Source organism: Dendrobates tinctorius, unplaced genomic scaffold (genome assembly GCF_039654945.1).
Source record: "Dendrobates tinctorius isolate UK_male_01 unplaced genomic scaffold, ASM3965494v1 ptg000075l, whole genome shotgun sequence".
NCBI classification, from domain to species: domain Eukaryota; kingdom Metazoa; phylum Chordata; class Amphibia; order Anura; family Dendrobatidae; genus Dendrobates; species Dendrobates tinctorius.
In genome coordinates, this window is record NW_027361743.1 from 14,113,627 (window position 1) to 14,132,732 (window position 19,106).

Consider the following 19,106-nt stretch of genomic DNA (forward strand, 5'->3'; position numbering starts at 1 on the left):
ATATTTATTACCACTAAAATTGTTGGTGTTAAGAGATTTTTTCGTGATTGGTGGTCCTCCGAGGCGGCTGATTGGCAGTTTGTTGTGGTTGGGACATTTAGCGGGGTGTTTAAGCTTAGAGATGATATCGTGAAACTTCCCTAGTCTGGTCCTTTCTACTTATTTCTTACTCCCGTTTTGAAAAAAAAAGTTTTCTTCTTCCCAGAAGTTGCTTGTCGCTAACTGAAAAGTGAATTAATTTCTTGTGTTTCTTTTACCGCAAGTTCCTCCACGGGAGCAGCACCATGTTAATTGCTTCATCCTTATTTGTATCTTCGGCAATCAGTCGTGTACATGGCAGCCAAGATGCGACCAAAGTCATTTACAAGTATCTAAAAATAAGTCACCTGTGCCGAGGCCATTAGCGTATCACCGGCAGTAATTTACTGTGGTCTTCTCACTCGCTGCTCCTGGAAATGATAATCCTCACTGTGGGGCGAGTATTGATGTGGAAAATTAATTCATAGTAACCGAGAAGTTCTTTGACCTCATCATAGACGGCCATGATCACCAGCTATTTCTCTGTGCTTGTAGCAATTCATAGTGGTGGTTTTTTTTTTTTTGCTTATTTTTGGCTGTTATTTATTTATTTTTTTTTTACATATTTTTATTGTAATTTAAATTCTTATTACTTTTTTCTTATAACTTATATTCTCTTTTTCTTTCATTTTTATTATATATTTTTATTGTAAATTATTTTTTTACTTTTTTCTTCCATTTTTTCTAAATATTTTTATTGTAAATAAAATTCTTATCACTTTTTTATCTTTTTCCATTTTTCTATATATTTTTATTGTAATTTAAATTCTTATTACTTTTTTCTCTTTTTCTTCCTTTGTTTTATATATTTTTATTGTACATTTAATTCCTAACTTTTTTCTTCCATTTTTTCTATATATTTTTACTGTAAATTAAATTCTTAACTTATATTCTTTTTCTTCCATTTTTACTATATATTTTTATTGTATATTATTTTTTTTACTTTTTATTTCTTCCATTTTTTTCTATATATTTTATTGTAAATTAAATTCTTATTACTTTTTCTTCCTTTGTTTTATATATTTTTATTGTAAATAAAATTCTTATTACTTTTTATATTTTTCCATTTTTTCTATATATTTTTATTGTAAATTAATTTCTTAGGACTTTTTTCTTTTTCTTCCATTTTTTTCTATATATTTTTATTGTAGGTTAATTTATGACTTTTTTTTTTAATTTTTTTTTTTTTTTTTTTTTTGTATTTTTACTTATAGTAGATATTTTGTTGTCTTAAAATCCAGGGATACTGAAATAATTTTCATATATAAATGTTTCTGAATATTCTCAGCGCACATTTTTGGGGGGCTCTTAGCCATTTCTTTGCCCAAGATTGCCCAGCATTTAACCAAAAAGGGTTGAAAGGAGGGAAAATGGAAGAGACGGTTGTGCTCCTTTAATTACATAGCGCCCATTTACAGCCGTTGTGCCAAGAGTGTAACTTGTCACCTATCCAATTGAATTTGCCTTGTGGACATTGACCTTGAATGGAGCGAGAATGCGGATTCTCAAAACGCCACCCCACTCAAACAGGAGACCTGGGACCCTCATTCTCACGAGCAGTGGTGGTCCTAGTAGCGAGTAGTAACTTTAAATGGAACCTGTCGGCAGGTTTTTTGCAATGTAATCTGAGAGCAACATAATGCAGATCCAGATATCCTGATTCCAGTGATGTCACTTACTGAGACAGCTTGTTGTTACTTTGATAAAATCACAGTTTTCTCTGCTGCAGATCTAGATCTAGAATCTTGCTTTGAAATCTCTTGTCAATTTTTCTTTTCCGTCCACATCTAGGGAGGTTAGCCACAGTGCCATGGGGTTTAAACTTCTTGATGACACTGCGCACGGTAGACACAGGAACATTCAGGTCTTTGGAGATGGACTTGTAGCCTTGAGATTACTCATGCTTCCTCACAATTTGGTTTCTCAAGTCCTCAGACAGTTCTTTGGTCTTCTTTCTTTTCTCCATGCTCAATGTGGTACACACAAGGACACAGGACAGAGGTTGAGTCAACTTTAATCCGTGTCAACTGGCTGCAAGTGTGATTTAGTTATTGCCAACACCTGTTAGGTGCCACAGGTAAGTTACAGGTGCTGTTAATTACACAAATTAGAGAAGCATCACATGATCACAAAATCTCTGCTCTGAATCCACTCCTGTGTCTCCATTCAATGTCAGCAAGCAGTTAATCCTGAATGCTATCTATGTGTTTTCAACTCTGCAAACTTATATCTGGTATATAGTTTTTTTCAACTTACTCTGCTTGTCCCCTTATGTTGTGAGGTCAAGAAACTTTTCAAAGTGCTTTATGATCCATGTAGTGCTGGACATGTGTTTATTTGACCACAACATTTTATTGGGTCCTGGTGTCTCAATTTAGTGTGATTGATTAACGAGAAGAGAGAGACAAAAAACAAAAAACTTAGCCTTAACCTCCTATATATTCAGACATAGCTAGGGGGAGCATTTATGCAGGGGTGGCATTTATGCACATGTAATCGAAGTACATGTATCAAAGTACTTCTGGCAGTTATAACATGGCAGTTAGACAGGCCAGGAGACAGGTAAGACATTTATATACATCTACTCCCTGTACATTTGGAGTACAACAAATATATACCATATGCATTTGTGTAATTTATATCCTGGCCGCTGCATTCACACACATCCACCGCCCTGTCATTAACTCTCTACGCTCCATCCATATCGGCCCCTCGCTTCTTTCCTCTCCTATGTATAGCACTCACGCTCTTTTCACATTGTTAAATTGCACAGATCCAGGCAGTCCCACCATTCAACACCAGAGACGCTCTCACAAATCACTTAACCATCTGCTCACTCTTTCTATCCTCCTTCTCCTAGTCTCAGGAGACATTGCTCCCAACCCTGGTCCCCCATGTTATAGAAAGTCAACCCCCCCCACTGCTACACTCAGAAACCCCTCTAATCTTATTAATATTCCCTGCATGCCATCTGTCTCTCTTAATTGTGCACTTTGGAATTCTCGATCAGTGTGTAACAAACTCTCCTTCATTCATGACTTCTTCCTTTCTAATTCTCTTAACCTCCTGGCTCTTACTGAAACCTGGATCCAGCAGTCAGATACTACCGCTGCTGCTGCTCTTTCATACGGGGGGCTACACTTCTCTCATACCCCAAGATCAGACAATAGAGCTGGTGGAGGCGTTGGTCTGCTCCTATCACCAAAATGTACCTTTCAGGTTATCCCTCAAGTACCCTCACTTGTCTTCCCTTCTTTTGAGGTCCATGCCGTCAGACTCTACACCCCCTTCTCCATACAAGTGGCAGTGGTGTATCGTCCTCCCGGCCCCTCCCATCAGTTCCTGGATCATTTTGCCACTTGGCTTCCATGATGATTCTCTCCTGTGACATCCCTACCCTCATCATGGGAGATTTCAACATCCCCATTGCTCTTCCCCTCTCACCATCTGCTACTCACCTTTTATCTCTAACCTCCTCATTTGGCCTTTCGCAGCTTACTAATTCTCCAACGCATGAAGACGGAAACTCCCTCGACTTGGTCTTCTCTCGGCTTTGTGCAGTGGATGATTTTGCAAACTCCCCTCTCCCGCTCTCTGACCACAATCTTCTTTCATTCTCTATAAAGAACTGCCAGGCTGCTCAGGTCACCCCCACTGTCCAGACTTATAGAAACATACAGGCCATTAACACCCAGAAACTTCTGAAGAACTTGCAGTCTTCATTGGCCCCTATCTCCTCCCTCTCATGTCCTGATTCTGCATTGAAGCATTACAATGAAACACTTCAAAGTGCCCTGGATGAATTTGCACCCCCTATAAATAGAACACCACAACACAGACGGCGACAACCCTGGCACACGGTGCAAACACGTTTCCTGCAGCGGTGCTCCAGGTGCGCCGAACGTCTGTGGAGAAAATCCAATCTACACAAAGATTTCATCCATTTTAAGTTTATGCTTAGAACATACAACACTGCCCTTCACCTCTCCAAACAAACCTATTTCAACACCCTCATCACCTTACTGTCCAATAACACGAAACGTCTCTTTGACACTTTTCATTCTCTACTCAATCCAAGAGTACAGGCCCCAACCACGGAGCTCCGAGCTGACGATCTGGCCAATTACTTCAAAGAAAAAATTGACCAGATCCGACAGGAAATTATCTCCAAATCCCCTCATACCATGCACTGTCCTCCCTCCCCCACTGCATCTAGCTCACTCTCTGATTTTGAACCAGTCACAGAAGAAGTAGTAAGCAGGCTCCTTGCATCTTCTCGCCCAACTACTTGCACCAGTGACCCATTTCCGTCACATCTCCTCCAGTCCCTTTCCCCTGCTGTCACCCCTCACCTAACTAAAATATTTAACCTCTCTCTCTTCTGGTATTTTTCCCTCCTCATTTAAGCATGCCATCATACATCCACTACTTAAAAAACCATCCCTCGACCAAAACTGTGCCGCTAACTATAGACCTGTCTCTAATCTTCCCTTCATCTCTAAACTACTGAAATGCCTGGTCCACTCCCGTCTTATCCGCTATCTCTCAGAAAACTCTGTTCTCGACCCTCTCCAATCCGGTTTCCGCTCTTTACACTCCACTGAAACTGCCCTCACTAAAGTCTCTAATGATCTGCTAACAGCTAAATCAAATGGTCATTACTCCATGCTAATTCTCTTGGATCTCTCTGCAGCATTCGACACTGTGGATCATCAGCTCCTCCTCACTATGCTCCATTCCATTGGCCTCAAGGACACCGTTCTCTCCTGGTTCTCCTCCTATCTCTCCGACCGCTCCTTTACTGTTTCTTTTGCCGGTTCCTCCTCCTCTCACCTTCCCCTTACTGTTGGGGTTCCTCAAGGATCGGTTCTAGGCCCCCTCCTCTTCTCCTTGTACACTGCCCCTATTGGTCAAACAATCAGTAGATTTGGTTTCCAGTACCATCTCTATGCTGATGACACCCAATTATACGCTTCTTCTCCTGACATCACGCCAGCCTTTCTAGAAAACACTGGCGATTGTCTAAACGCTGTGTCTAATATCATGTCCTCACTATATCTGAAACTGAACCTGTCAAAGACTGAACTCCTGGTGTTTCCTCCCTCTACTAATGTACCTATACCCGACATTGCCATTTCTGTGTGTGGTTCCACTATTACTCCCCAGCAACATGCCCGCTGTCTTGGGGTCATACTTGATTCCGAGCTTTCCTTTGCCCCCCACATTCGATCACTGGCTCGCTCTTGTCATCTGCACCTCAAAAACATTTCTAGAATTCGACCTTTTCTTACTTTTGACTCTGCAAAAACTCTTACTGTTTCTCTTATTCATTCTCGTCTCGACTATTGTAACTCTCTTCTAATCGGTCTCCCTCTTACCAAACTCTCCCCTCTCCAATCTGTCTTGAATGCTGCAGCCAGGATCATATTCCTCACCAATCGTTACACCGATGCCTCTACCTTGTGCCAGTCATTACACTGGCTACCCATCCACTCCAGAATTCAGTATAAACTTATTACCCTCACCCACAAAGCCCTCCATGGCTCAGCACCACCCTACATCTCCTCCCTTGTTTCAGTATACCACCCTACCCGCGCCCTCCGTTCTGCTGATGACCTGAGGTTAGTATCCTCAATAGTCAGAACCTCCCACTCCCGTCTCCAAGACTTTACACGTGCCGCGCCAATTCTTTGGAATGCACTTCCCAGGTCAATACGATTAGTCCCCAATCCCCACAATTTTAAGCGTGTCCTGAAAACGCATTTATTCAGACTGGCCTATCGCCTCAACACATTAACCTAACCTATCCCTGTGTGGCAGAGCCAAAAGTTTTACCAGAACCAGGTTCCCAGCATCATGTTCCCACATGCTTTATGCATCCATTAGTCCTCTGTGTCTGTACTGTTACACACTTAACATTATGGCTGGTCCAAACATTCAGGGCAACTGTTACCACCCACCTTTCGTGTCTACCTCTTTCCTCATAGACTGTAAGCTTGCGAGCAGGGCCCTCACTCCTCTTGGTATTTGTTATAATCTACTGTATGTGATTATTGTTATGCTGTAATGTCTATCATCTGTACAAATCCCCTCTGAAATGTAAAGTGCTGCGGAATGTGTTGGCGCTAGAAAAATAAAATTTATTATTATTATTATTATGATTTTTCGAACAGTGCCAATACTTTTGTCCATTCTCTTTTTTATGTTTGGTGTGGAATTATATCCAATTTGGCTTTAGGACAATTCTTTTTGTGTTTTTTCATTTAAGACAAATTAAATGAAGATAATACCAAAGAATTTGTGTTTGCACTCATTTTCAGAAAGAAACTGAGTATTATCTGACAGAATTGCAGGGGTGTCAATACTTTTGGCCACAACTGTGTGTGTGTGTATATGTATATGTATATATATATATATATATATATATAAATATATATATTATGTGAATGTATGTGTGTGTGTGTGTGTGTGTATAACCAACCAATCACGAATCATCTTTCATTTCATCAGAGCTGTTTAAAAGAAGCTGAGCTGTGACTGGTTGCTATGAGCAACAGTTTTCCTTGCAACCAATCACTAATCAAAGAAGCTGAGCTGTGATTGGTTGCTATGAGCAATAGTTTTCTCACTCCACGACAACACCTCTGCAAACACAGACCTGGTGGGAGAAATCTAGCTTCCCCGGGAACATAAGCTCCCAGCCATTGTCTGCCCCCCAGAAAGGAGCAGAGAACACATGACAGAAATGAACTTCCCATACGCACATCTTCCATATTAAATGGATCATTGTTATGGAAGTCAGCGCAAATCCATCCAGCGCTTTGGTTTTGACCTCAGGCCTCTCTTAAAGGGATCCCAGTATGGAAGTTAGGATGTGGGATATTAGGGGTAGTTGTCCGGTGGCTCTGACGGGATGATGTGGGATATTAGGGGTAGTAGTCCGGTGGCTCTAGCTGACGGGATGATGTGGGATATTAGGGGTAGTAGTCCGGCGGCTGTGACGGGATGATGTGGGATATTAGGGGTAGTAGTCCGGTGTCTCTGGCTGACGGAATGATGTGGGATATTAGGGGTAGTAGTCCGGTGGCTCTGACAGGATGATGTGGAATATTAGTGGTAGTAGTCCCGTGGCTGTGAGGGGATGATGTGGGATATTAGTGGTAATAGTCCTGTGGCTCTGGCTGACGGGATGATGTGGGATATTAGGGGTAGTAGTCCGGCGGCTGTGACGGGATGATGTGTGATATTAGGGGTAGTAGTCTGGTGTCTGTGGCTGATGGGATGATGTGGGATATTAGTGGTTGTTGTCCGGTGGCTCTGACGGAATGATGTGGGATATTAGGGGTAGTAGTCCGGTGGCTCTGGCTGACGGGATGATGTGGGATATTAGGGGTAGTAGTCCGGTGGCTCTGGCTGACAGGATGATGTGGGATGTTAGGGGTAGTAGTCCGGCGGCGCTGACAGGATGATGTGGGATATTAGGGGGAGTAGTCCGGTGGCTCTGGCTGACAGGATGATGTGGGATGTTAGGGGTAGTAGTCCGGTGGCTCTGGCTGATGGGATGATGTGGGATATTAGGGGTAGTAGTCCGGTGGCTCTGGCTGACAGGATGATGTGGGATGTTAGGGGTAGTAGTCCGGTGGCTCTGATGGGATGATGTGGGATATTAGGGGTAGTAGTCCGGTGGCTCTGGCTGATGGGATGATGTGGGATATTAGTGGTTGTTGTCCGGTGGCCCTGGCTGACGGGATGATGTGGGATATTAGGGGTAGTATTCCGGTGGCTCTGGCTTACGGGTTGTTGTGGGATATTAGGGGTAGTAGTCCGGTGGCTCTGGCTGATGGGATGATGTGGGATATTAGTGGTTGTTGTCCGGTGGCCCTGGCTGACGGGATGATGTGGGATATTAGGGGTAGTAGTCCGGTGGCTCTGGCTGACGGGATGATGTGGGATATTAGGGGTAGTAGTCCGGTGGCTCTGATGGGATGATGTGGGATATTAGGGGTAGTAGTCCGGTGGCTCTGGCTGACGGGATGATGTGGGATATTAGGGGTAGTAGTCCGGTGGCTCTGGCTGACGGGATGATGTGGGATATTAGGGGTAGTAGTCCGGTGGCTCTGGCTGATGGGATGATGTGGGATATTAGTGGTTGTTGTCCGGTGGCCCTGGCTGACGGGATGATGTGGGATATTAGGGGTAGTAGTCCGGTGGCTCTGATGGGATGATGTGGGATATTAGGGGTAGTAGTCCGGTGGCTCTGGCTGACGGGATGATGTGGGATATTAGGGGTAGTAGTCCGGTGGCTCTGGCTGACGGGATGATGTGGGATATTAGGGGTAGTAGTCCGGTGGCTCTGGCTGACGGGGTGATGTGGGATATTAGGGGTAGTAGTCCGGTGGCTCTGGCTGATGGGATGATGTGGGATATTAGTGGTTGTTGTCCGGTGGCCCTGGCTGACGGGATGATGTGGGATATTAGGGGTAGTAGTCCGGTGGCTCTGATGGGATGATGTGGGATATTAGGGGTAGTAGTCCGGTGGCTCTGGCTGACGGGATGATGTGGGATATTAGGGGTAGTAGTCCGGTGGCCCTGGCTGACGGGATGATGTGGGATATTAGGGGTAGTAGTCCGGTGGCTCTGGCTGACGGGGTGATGTGGGATATTAGGGGTAGTAGTCCGGTGGCTCTGGCTGATGGGATGATGTGGGATATTAGTGGTTGTTGTCCGGTGGCCCTGGCTGACGGGATGATGTGGGATATTAGGGGTAGTAGTCCGGTGGCTCTGATGGGATGATGTGGGATATTAGGGGTAGTAGTCCGGTGGCTCTGGCTGATGGGATGATGTGGGATATTAGGGGTAGTAGTCCGGTGGCTCTGGCTGATGGGATGACTTGGGATATTAGGGGTAGTAGTCCGGTGGCTCTGGCTGACGGGATGATGTGGGATATTATAGTGACTGTGGCTATGAGGAGTGGGCGGGGCTCTACACTCAGATAGATATGGATTTTATATATATAATATATACTGTGTATGTGTATATGTATGTATGTATGTATATATATATATGTACTGTATATTCATTAGAATTTGCTATAACTAACCGTAGTTAGTTACTATGCCCGGGCAGCATCGGACTCTCTTCAGCTAGTACTAGATAATTCTGAAAATTCCTGGAAAAGTCATGTTCACAAGTGGCGTCACATGTAATGATTTTTTTTTTTTACCATTGGAGATGGAAATGACGGATATCGGGAGGCCGGGGTGGTCTTATCTCGTTTTCACCATGATAAAATACAATGTCACAAGCAGCGGTTAAACCACCGGAATTAATTCCTTTTTTTTTTCACTTTTAGATAAGGCACTCTTCTTTTTTTTCTTCCTATTGTTTTGTAGCTTCACAGGTTTTTTTTTTTTTTTTTTTTTTTTTTTTTTTTTTTTTTTTTAAAAACCGTTTCCAGAGGGAAAAATTATGTGCGGAGAATGAACGGAGAGGACGGCGGCTTATTAGGATGTGAAATAAAAACGTGTTTTTTTTTCGTGGGATAATTCTCCAGTGTCGGCAGCTATCGTCATTACTCTGTCTGCGGCTTCTCCCGAGTGTTCTTGCATCTTGTCTCTCGTGTGATATTACATGGCCGATGTCTGAGTCCTCCTTTCCCGGCATACTAAACACCCTCGCTGTCGCCGACTGTTCCATGCTCATTTCCTTGCGGCTTCAGAGGCGCTCTTTCCTGTCACCTCTTCATCCATTTTTGGCTTCAGAGTCATTTCTTCATTTATACATGTGTATTCTTTTTATGATTTTTTTTAATTTTTTTTTTTATAGATTTATTTTTGAGGCTTTTTATGAAATTTTTTCGAATTGCTGTGACTTGCAATACCACACACAGCCCATGGACAACAGTGGCGCTGTTTTCTAATCCTATAAATCACTTTATGAGCTATTTATTGACAGTTTGGACCAGCGGCACAGGTGCACCTCTGACTCCGAACTGTGCACTCGCCGATCCAGTGATCCGGCCAGCTTCAGAGCAGCGCTCACAAGCTGCATAGCAAAGTGTATATGTAAGTACTGCACTTATAACCTGCAGAGGTGAGCTGGCCAGAAACCTGGGCAGCGAGCAGTAAACTATAGAATTAAAAATCTCTTGTTTCATGAAACCTTTTGAGGGTTTTTTTTTTTTTGCATATAACACATACACTAATTTTGGCAGCTGTTGTACGTCCACGTTTCAGCATTTTTTTTTTTTTTTTTTTTACAGAGCATCACTGTGCACGGTCAGCAAAAGCCCAAAAATACCAATTCCCCTGACTGCTGCATTAAAGGGGTATTGAAGTTACAGGATGGATGAAACTTCTAGATAGCTGAGGGTCCGGCGGTTGAGACCCTGAGACGACTAAGATCGCTGCCGCTTCTTTCAGATGGTGGACATAAGAGCCTCATTTAGGTGACCGCTGAAGAGCCCAGTAATCGGACCCTCACTTATCTACACGGTATCGTCTATCCTGTTGATGGGTGATAACTAATTGTTAATATAATACCTCTTTGTTGATTAGCAGAAGTTCTCGCAAAGAGCTTTTCACTCAACCATGATGAACTGTGCAGCAGTCGATTCCTAATCGCTGAGTGAACTGTGCAGCTGTCCATAGATCCCGTCACTATCCTGAGTGAACTGTGCAGCTGTCCATAGATCCCGCCACAATCGCTGAGTGAACTGTGCAGCTGTCCATAGATCCCGTCACAATCGCTGAGTGAACTGTGCAGCTGTCCATAGATCCCGTCACTATCCTGAGTGAACTGTGCAGCTGTCCATAGATCCCGTCACAATCGCTGAGTGAACTGTGCAGCTGTCCATAGATCCCGTCACTATCCTGAGTGAACTGTGCAGCTGTCCATAGATCCCGTCACAATCACTGAGTGAACTGTGCAGCTGTCCATAGATCCCATCACAATCCTGAGTGGACTGTGCAGCTGTCCATAGATCTCTTCACAATCGCTGAGTGGACTGTGCAGCTGTCCATAGATCCCGTCACAATCGCTGAGTGGCCTGTGCAGCTGTCCATAGATCCCGTCACAATCCTGAGTGAACTGTGCAGCTGTCCATAGGTCCCGTCACAATCACTGAGTGAACTGTGCAGCCGTCCATAGATCCCGTCACAATCCTGAGTGAACTGTGCAGCTGTCCATAGATCCCGTCACAATCACTGAGTGAACTGTGCAGCTGTCCATAGATCCCGTCACAATCCTGAGTGAACTGTGCAGCTGTCCATAGATCCCGTCACAATCCTGAGTGGACTGTGCAGCTGTCCATAGATCCCGTCACAATCCTGAGTGGACTGTGCAGCTGTCCATAGATCCCGTCACAATCCTGAGTGAACTGTGCAGCTGTCCATAGATCCCGTCACAATCACTGAGTGAACTGTGCAGCTGTCCATAGATCCCGTCACAATCCTGAGTGAACTGTGCAGCTGTCCATAGATCCCGTCACAATCCTGAGTGAACTGTGCAGCTGTCCATAGATCCCGTCAGAATCACTGAGTGAACTGTGCAGCTGTCCATAGATCCCGTCACAATCCTGAGTGAACTGTGCAGCTGTCCATAGATCCCGTCACAATCCTGAGTGAACTGTGCAGCTGTCCATAGATCCCGTCACAATCCTGAGTGAACTGTGCAGCTGTCCATAGATCCCGTCACAATCCTGAGTGGACTGTGCAGCTGTCCATAGATCCCGTCACAATCACTGAGTGAACTGTGCAGCTGTCCATAGATCCCGTCACAATCCTGAGTGAACTGTGCAGCTGTCCATAGATCCCGTCACAATCACTGAGTGAACTGTGCAGCTGTCCATAGATCCCGTCACAATCCTGAGTGAACTGTGCAGCTGTCCATAGATCCCGTCACTATCCTGAGTGAACTGTGCAGCTGTCCATAGATCCCGTCAGAATCACTGAGTGAACTGTGCAGCTGTCCATAGATCCCGTCACAATCCTGAGTGAACTGTGCAGCTGTCCATAGATCCCGTCACAATCCTGAGTGAACTGTGCAGCTGTCCATAGATCCCGTCACAATCCTGAGTGAACTGTGCAGCTGTCCATAGATCCCGTCACAATCCTGAGTGAACTGTGCAGCTGTCCATAGATCCCGTCACAATCCTGAGTGGACTGTGCAGCTGTCCATAGATCCCGTCACAATCACTGAGTGAACTGTGCAGCTGTCCATAGATCCCGTCACAATCCTGAGTGAACTGTGCAGCTGTCCATAGATCCCGTCACAATCACTGAGTGAACTGTGCAGCTGTCCATAGATCCCGTCACAATCCTGAGTGAACTGTGCAGCTGTCCATAGATCCCGTCACAATCACTGAGTGAACTGTGCAGCTGTCCATAGATCCCATCACAATCCTGAGTGGACTGTGCAGCTGTCCATAGATCTCTTCACAATCGCTGAGTGGACTGTGCAGCTGTCCATAGATCCCGTCACAATCGCTGAGTGGCCTGTGCAGCTGTCCATAGATCCCGTCACAATCCTGAGTGAACTGTGCAGCTGTCCATAGGTCCCGTCACAATCACTGAGTGAACTGTGCAGCCGTCCATAGATCCCGTCACAATCCTGAGTGAACTGTGCAGCTGTCCATAGATCCCGTCACAATCACTGAGTGAACTGTGCAGCTGTCCATAGATCCCGTCACAATCCTGAGTGAACTGTGCAGCTGTCCATAGATCCCGTCACAATCCTGAGTGGACTGTGCAGCTGTCCATAGATCCCGTCACAATCCTGAGTGGACTGTGCAGCTGTCCATAGATCCCGTCACAATCCTGAGTGAACTGTGCAGCTGTCCATAGATCCCGTCACAATCACTGAGTGAACTGTGCAGCTGTCCATAGATCCCGTCACAATCCTGAGTGAACTGTGCAGCTGTCCATAGATCCCGTCACAATCCTGAGTGAACTGTGCAGCTGTCCATAGATCCCGTCAGAATCACTGAGTGAACTGTGCAGCTGTCCATAGATCCCGTCACAATCCTGAGTGAACTGTGCAGCTGTCCATAGATCCCGTCACAATCCTGAGTGAACTGTGCAGCTGTCCATAGATCCCGTCACAATCCTGAGTGAACTGTGCAGCTGTCCATAGATCCCGTCACAATCCTGAGTGGACTGTGCAGCTGTCCATAGATCCCGTCACAATCACTGAGTGAACTGTGCAGCTGTCCATAGATCCCGTCACAATCCTGAGTGAACTGTGCAGCTGTCCATAGATCCCGTCACAATCACTGAGTGAACTGTGCAGCTGTCCATAGATCCCGTCACAATCCTGAGTGAACTGTGCAGCTGTCCATAGATCCCGTCACTATCCTGAGTGAACTGTGCAGCTGTCCATAGATCCCGTCAGAATCACTGAGTGAACTGTGCAGCTGTCCATAGATCCCGTCACAATCCTGAGTGAACTGTGCAGCTGTCCATAGATCCCGTCACAATCCTGAGTGAACTGTGCAGCTGTCCATAGATCCCGTCACAATCCTGAGTGAACTGTGCAGCTGTCCATAGATCCCGTCACAATCCTGAGTGAACTGTGCAGCTGTCCATAGATCCCGTCACAATCCTGAGTGGACTGTGCAGCTGTCCATAGATCCCGTCACAATCCTGAGTGAACTGTGCAGCTGTCCATAGATCCCGTCACAATCACTGAGTGAACTGTGCAGCTGTCCATAGATCCCGTCACAATCCTGAGTGAACTGTGCAGCTGTCCATAGATCCCGTCACAATCACTGAGTGAACTGTGCAGCTGTCCATAGATCCCGTCACAATCCTGAGTGAACTGTGCAGCTGTCCATAGATCCCGTCACTATCCTGAGTGAACTGTGCAGCTGTCCATAGATCCCGTCAGAATCACTGAGTGAACTGTGCAGCTGTCCATAGATCCCGTCACAATCCTGAGTGAACTGTGCAGCTGTCCATAGATCCCGTCACAATCCTGAGTGAACTGTGCAGCTGTCCATAGATCCCGTCACAATCCTGAGTGAACTGTGCAGCTGTCCATAGATCCCGTCACAATCCCGAGTGAACTGTGCAGCTGTCCATAGATCCCGTCACAATCCCTGAGTGAACTGTGCAGCTGTCCATAGATCCCGTCACAATCCTGAGTGAACTGTGCAGCTGTCCATAGATCCCGTCACAATCCCTGAGTGAACTGTGCAGCTGTCCATAGATCCCGTCACAATCCCTGAGTGAACTGTGCAGCTGTCCATAGATCCCGTCACAATCACTGAGTGAACTGTGCAGCTGTCCATAGATCCCGTCACAATCCTGAGTGAACTGTGCAGCTGTCCATAGATCCCGTCACAATCACTGAGTGAACTGTGCAGCTGTCCTTAGATCCCGTCACAATCACTGAGTGAACTGTGTAGCTGTCCATAGATCCCGTCACAATCACTGAGTGAACTGTGCAGCTGTCCATAGATCCCGTCACAGTCCCTGAGTGAACTGTGCAGCTGTCCATAGATCCCGTCACAATCCTGAGTGAACTGTGCAGCTTTCCATAGATCCCGTCACAATCCTGAGTGGACTGTGCAGCTGTCCATAGATCCCGTCACAATCCTGAGTGAACTGTGCAGCTGTCCATAGATCCCGTCACAATCACTGAGTGAACTGTGCAGCTGTCCTTAGATCCCGTCACAATCACTGAGTGAACTGTGTAGCTGTCCATAGATCCCGTCACAATCACTGAGTGAACTGTGCAGCTGTCCATAGATCCCGTCACAGTCCCTGAGTGAACTGTGCAGCTGTCCATAGATCCCGTCACAATCCTGAGTGAACTGTGCAGCTTTCCATAGATCCCGTCACAATCACTGAGTGAACTGTGTAGCTGTCCATAGATCCCGTCACAATCACTGAGTGAACTGTGCAGCTGTCCATAGATCCCGTCACAGTCCCTGAGTGAACTGTGCAGCTGTCCATAGATCCCGTCACAATCCTGAGTGAACTGTGCAGCTTTCCATAGATCCCGTCACAATCCTGAGTGGACTGTGCAGCTGTCCATAGATCCCGTCACAATCACTGAGTGGACTGTGCAGCTGTCCATAGATCCCGTCACAGTCCCTGAGTGAACTGTGCAGCTGTCCATAGATCCCGTCACAATCCTGAGTGAACTGTGCAGCTTTCCATAGATCCCATCACAATCCTGAGTGGACTGTGCAGCTGTCCATAGATCCCGTCACAATCACTGAGTGGACTGTGCAGCTGTCCTCCTTACATCCTGTCATAATTGCTGAGTGAATTGTACCGCTGTCCATGGATCTTTTTGGTGCTTTAGGTTACAACATCTAGTGTCCACTCGCCAAATTAACGTTGTCCGTGGTAGTATCCTGGTAGATCTGTCGGGGCGTGCAGCTCACTCCTTCGCTTCTGCAGAGTCTGCAGCCCGCATGCCCAGATTGTGACCGGTCATAGCCACTACTTCTTGGAAAGGATGCCGCAGAGCAGTTGCGCCACTACCTCTGAGGGCAGAGCACTTTGGATCCTCTGCTGTTGCTTTCCATGTAGGTCACCTGATTTACTGCAGTTTCCAGGAGATGAATTGTTGGGTCAAAAGTTGATGGTTTGTCTCTATTGTGAGCCGGGAGTGTCATAGGCCAGTTTAGGTGCAATGGGCATCCTTCTATAACCTCCACCATCATACTATGTGTCCTTCCAAACTATTGGCCTGCTCCGCTTTCTTCTGGCTGGCATGGACCTGCAAACAGCTGATCGGTGCTGGTAGTTGGGCCACGACGAATCTGATATTGATGACCTATTCTTAAAGCTAGTCCTGGACAGCTCCTATAAGCAAGTATAAATGTTCCCTTGCCAGATGGGTATAACCTAGGATGCCTCTCCTGCCCTGCACGCTCACCATCTTCCTAGATAACGGCCAAGTCCTCGCTGCTTTCACTGTTTTTTTTTTTCTATTTTACTTTTATAATTATTTCTTTCGACTCTGATTAAAAAACACCCTCCTGCGTGAGCGAAGAGGCATAATCATTTTGTTAAAGGGCAGAAACACACAGCGAGATTCATTAGCAATAAATGTTAAACGCCTTCTGCACATCTGAATAATTTAATATCCACTTCAGAAAGAAAAAGTCCAGCGCTGCCACTTAAGAGCTTCATGCAAATGTTTAGTTCAAACTGTTCCAACACCTTGAAAGTTTTAGTAGGAAGTTCTGGAATCTGTAATCTTCTCAGACGTCGCTAATGGGGGAGGAGGTCTGGGAAAGGTATGAATGAGGCCAGGGTGAGAGGCGGGAGCTGCTTCTCAACACTAGATGAAAGCTGACGGTGATTTGGTTCTTTGTTTTCTTGCTTCTTTGCAGAAACTCGAAGCTGGAGAAGAGCAAGAAGTTTTGCTGGTGAAAACTGACCTATCTGGAAGAGCGTGGCCAGTGAACCCCATAGCGGGTCCCGCAGAGCCGCGGGGAGGAAGGCGAAAAAGACAACTGGTAATTGTTTTTTTTTCTTCCGTTTTTGGCACTGTTGATGCACCCAAATATCCAGGATCCGTATTCCTGTGCTGCATTGGTTTCCAGAAGGTAACATTAGGTGCTGGATGCCTTAGGATCACATGTCACACTTGTCTAGCTTCACAATCCTCTGACCCTTATGTTCTTTACTTAAAGGGAACCTGTCACCAGATTTGGCCGATATAAGATACGGCCATCACCTTTCAGGGCTTATATACAGCATTCTATAATACTGTGTATAAGCCCCCAATCTGACCTGTAAGAGAAGAAAAAGAACTTTTATTATACTCACCTACAGGGCGTTCGGGTCCGATGTGTGTCGCTCCTCTTGGACCGGCACCTCCCATCTTCATGCGATTCCGCCCTGTTGCTTGCTTCGTGTGGATGACTCGTCCCTGCATCATCCACACAGTCTCCTCAGCACCGCGCTCCTGTGCAGGTGTACTTATCTGCCCTGCTAAGAGCAACGCAAAGTACAAAGGTGCTGGGGCTCTTTGACCTTTCCCAGCACCTGCGCACTGCAGTAAAGATAAGTACGCCTGCACAGGAGCGTGATGCCGAGGAGACTGTGACATATACAGGGGAACAATGGGGCCGGATGTTTTACACTGGGGGGTGAGGGGCCGGATGTTATACACTGGGGGGGCGAGGGGCCGGATGATATCCACTGGGGTGGCGAGGGGCCGGATGTTATACACTGAGGGGGAGGCGAGGGGCCGGATGTTATACACTGGGGGGGGGGGGGGGCGAGGGGCCGGATGTTATACACTGGGGGGGAGGCGAGGGGCCGGATGTTATACACTGGGGGGGGGGGGGGGGCGAGGGGCCGGATGTTATACACTGGGGGGGAGGCGAGGGGCCGGATGTTATACATGGGGGGGAGGCGAGGGGCCGGATGTTATACACGGGGGGGGAGGCGAGGGGCCGGATGATATCCACTGGGGTGGCGAGGGGCCGGATGTTATACACTGGGGGGGAGGCGAGGGGCCGGATGTTATACACTGGGGGGGGGGGGGGGGGCGAGGGGCCGGATGTTATACACTGGGGGGGAGGCGAGGGGCCGGATGTTATACACTGGGGGGGGGGGGGCGAGGGGCCGGATGTTATACACTGGGGGGGAGGCGAGGGGCCGGATGTTATACACGGGGGGAGGCGAGGGGCCGGATGTTATACACTGGGGGGGGGGCGAGGGGCCGGATGTTATACACTGGGGGGGGTGAGGGGCCGGATGTTATACACTGGGGGGGCGAGGGGCCGGATGTCATACACTGGGGGAAGAGGGGCCGGATGTTACACACGGGGGGAAGGGGTGCGAAGGGATGGATGTTATACACTGGGGGGGTAGGGATCAGATGTTATACACGGGGGGCAAGGGGCCGGATGTTATACACTGAGGGGCAATGGGACGAATTTTATACACTGGGGGGGGCGAGGGGGGAGCAAGGGGTCGGATGTTATACACTGGGGGGGTGAGGGGCTGGATGTTATACACTGGGGGGGCGAGGGGCTGGATGTTATACACTGGGGGGGGCGAGGGGCCGGATGTTATACACTGGGGGGGCGAGGGGCTGGATGTTATACACTGGGGGGGCGAGGGGCCGGATGTTATACACTGGGGGGCGAGGGGCCGGATGTTATACACTGGGGGGGCGAGGGGCCGGATGTTATACACTGGGGGGGCGAGGGGCCGGATGTTATACACTGGGGGGGCGAGGGGCCGGATGTTATACACTGGGGGGGCGAGGGGCCGGATGTTATACACTGGGGGGGCGAGGGGCCGGATATTATACACTGGGGGGCGAGGGGCCGGATGTTATACACTGGGGGGGCGAGGGGCCGGATGTTATACACTGGGGGGGGCGAGGGGCCGGATGTTATACACTGGGGGGGCGAGGGGCCGGATGTTATACACTGGGGGGGCGAGGGGCCGGATGTTATACACTGGGGGGGCGAGGGGCCGGATGTTATACACTGGGGGGGCGAGGGGCCGGATGTTATACACTGGGGGGGCGAGGGGCCGGATGTTATACACTGGGGGGGCGAGGGGCCGGATGTTATACACTGGGGGGGCGAGGGGCCGGATGTTATACACTGGGGGGGCGAGGGGCCGGATGTTATACACTGGGGGGGCGAGGGGCCGGATGTTATACACTGGGGGGGCGAGGGGCCGGATGTTATACACTGGGGGGGCGAGGGGCCGGATGTTATACACTGGGGGGCGAGGGGTCGGATGTTATACACGGGGGGGGTGAGAGGCTGGATATTATACAGTGGGGGGCGAGGGGCTGGATATTATACGCTAGGGGGGGCGACGGGCTGGATGTTATACACTGGGGGGGGCAAGGGGCCTGATTTTAGACACTGGGGGAGGCAAGGGGCCGAATGTAATACACTGGGGGGGGCGAGGGGCCGAATGTAATACACTGGGGGGGGGTGAGGGGCCGGATGTTATACACTGGAGACGATGGGGCCGGATTAGGTAGCAGATATAGCTGTCAGTCTCTATTAGGGCCGCCCACTGGGCACATGAATA

General features: G+C 47.8%; 1 protein-coding gene across 1 annotated transcript in view; it reads left to right on the forward strand.

Moving 5' to 3' along the window:
• CWF19L2 (CWF19 like cell cycle control factor 2) overlaps positions 1 to 19,106 on the forward strand; it is a 193,626-nt gene that overhangs the window by 96,949 nt on the left and 77,571 nt on the right. Inside the window, exon 11 of the mRNA XM_073583021.1 lies at positions 16,427 to 16,552. Coding sequence (XP_073439122.1) covers positions 16,427 to 16,552 — 126 coding nt within the window. The remainder of the gene's footprint in view (positions 1 to 16,426; positions 16,553 to 19,106) is intronic.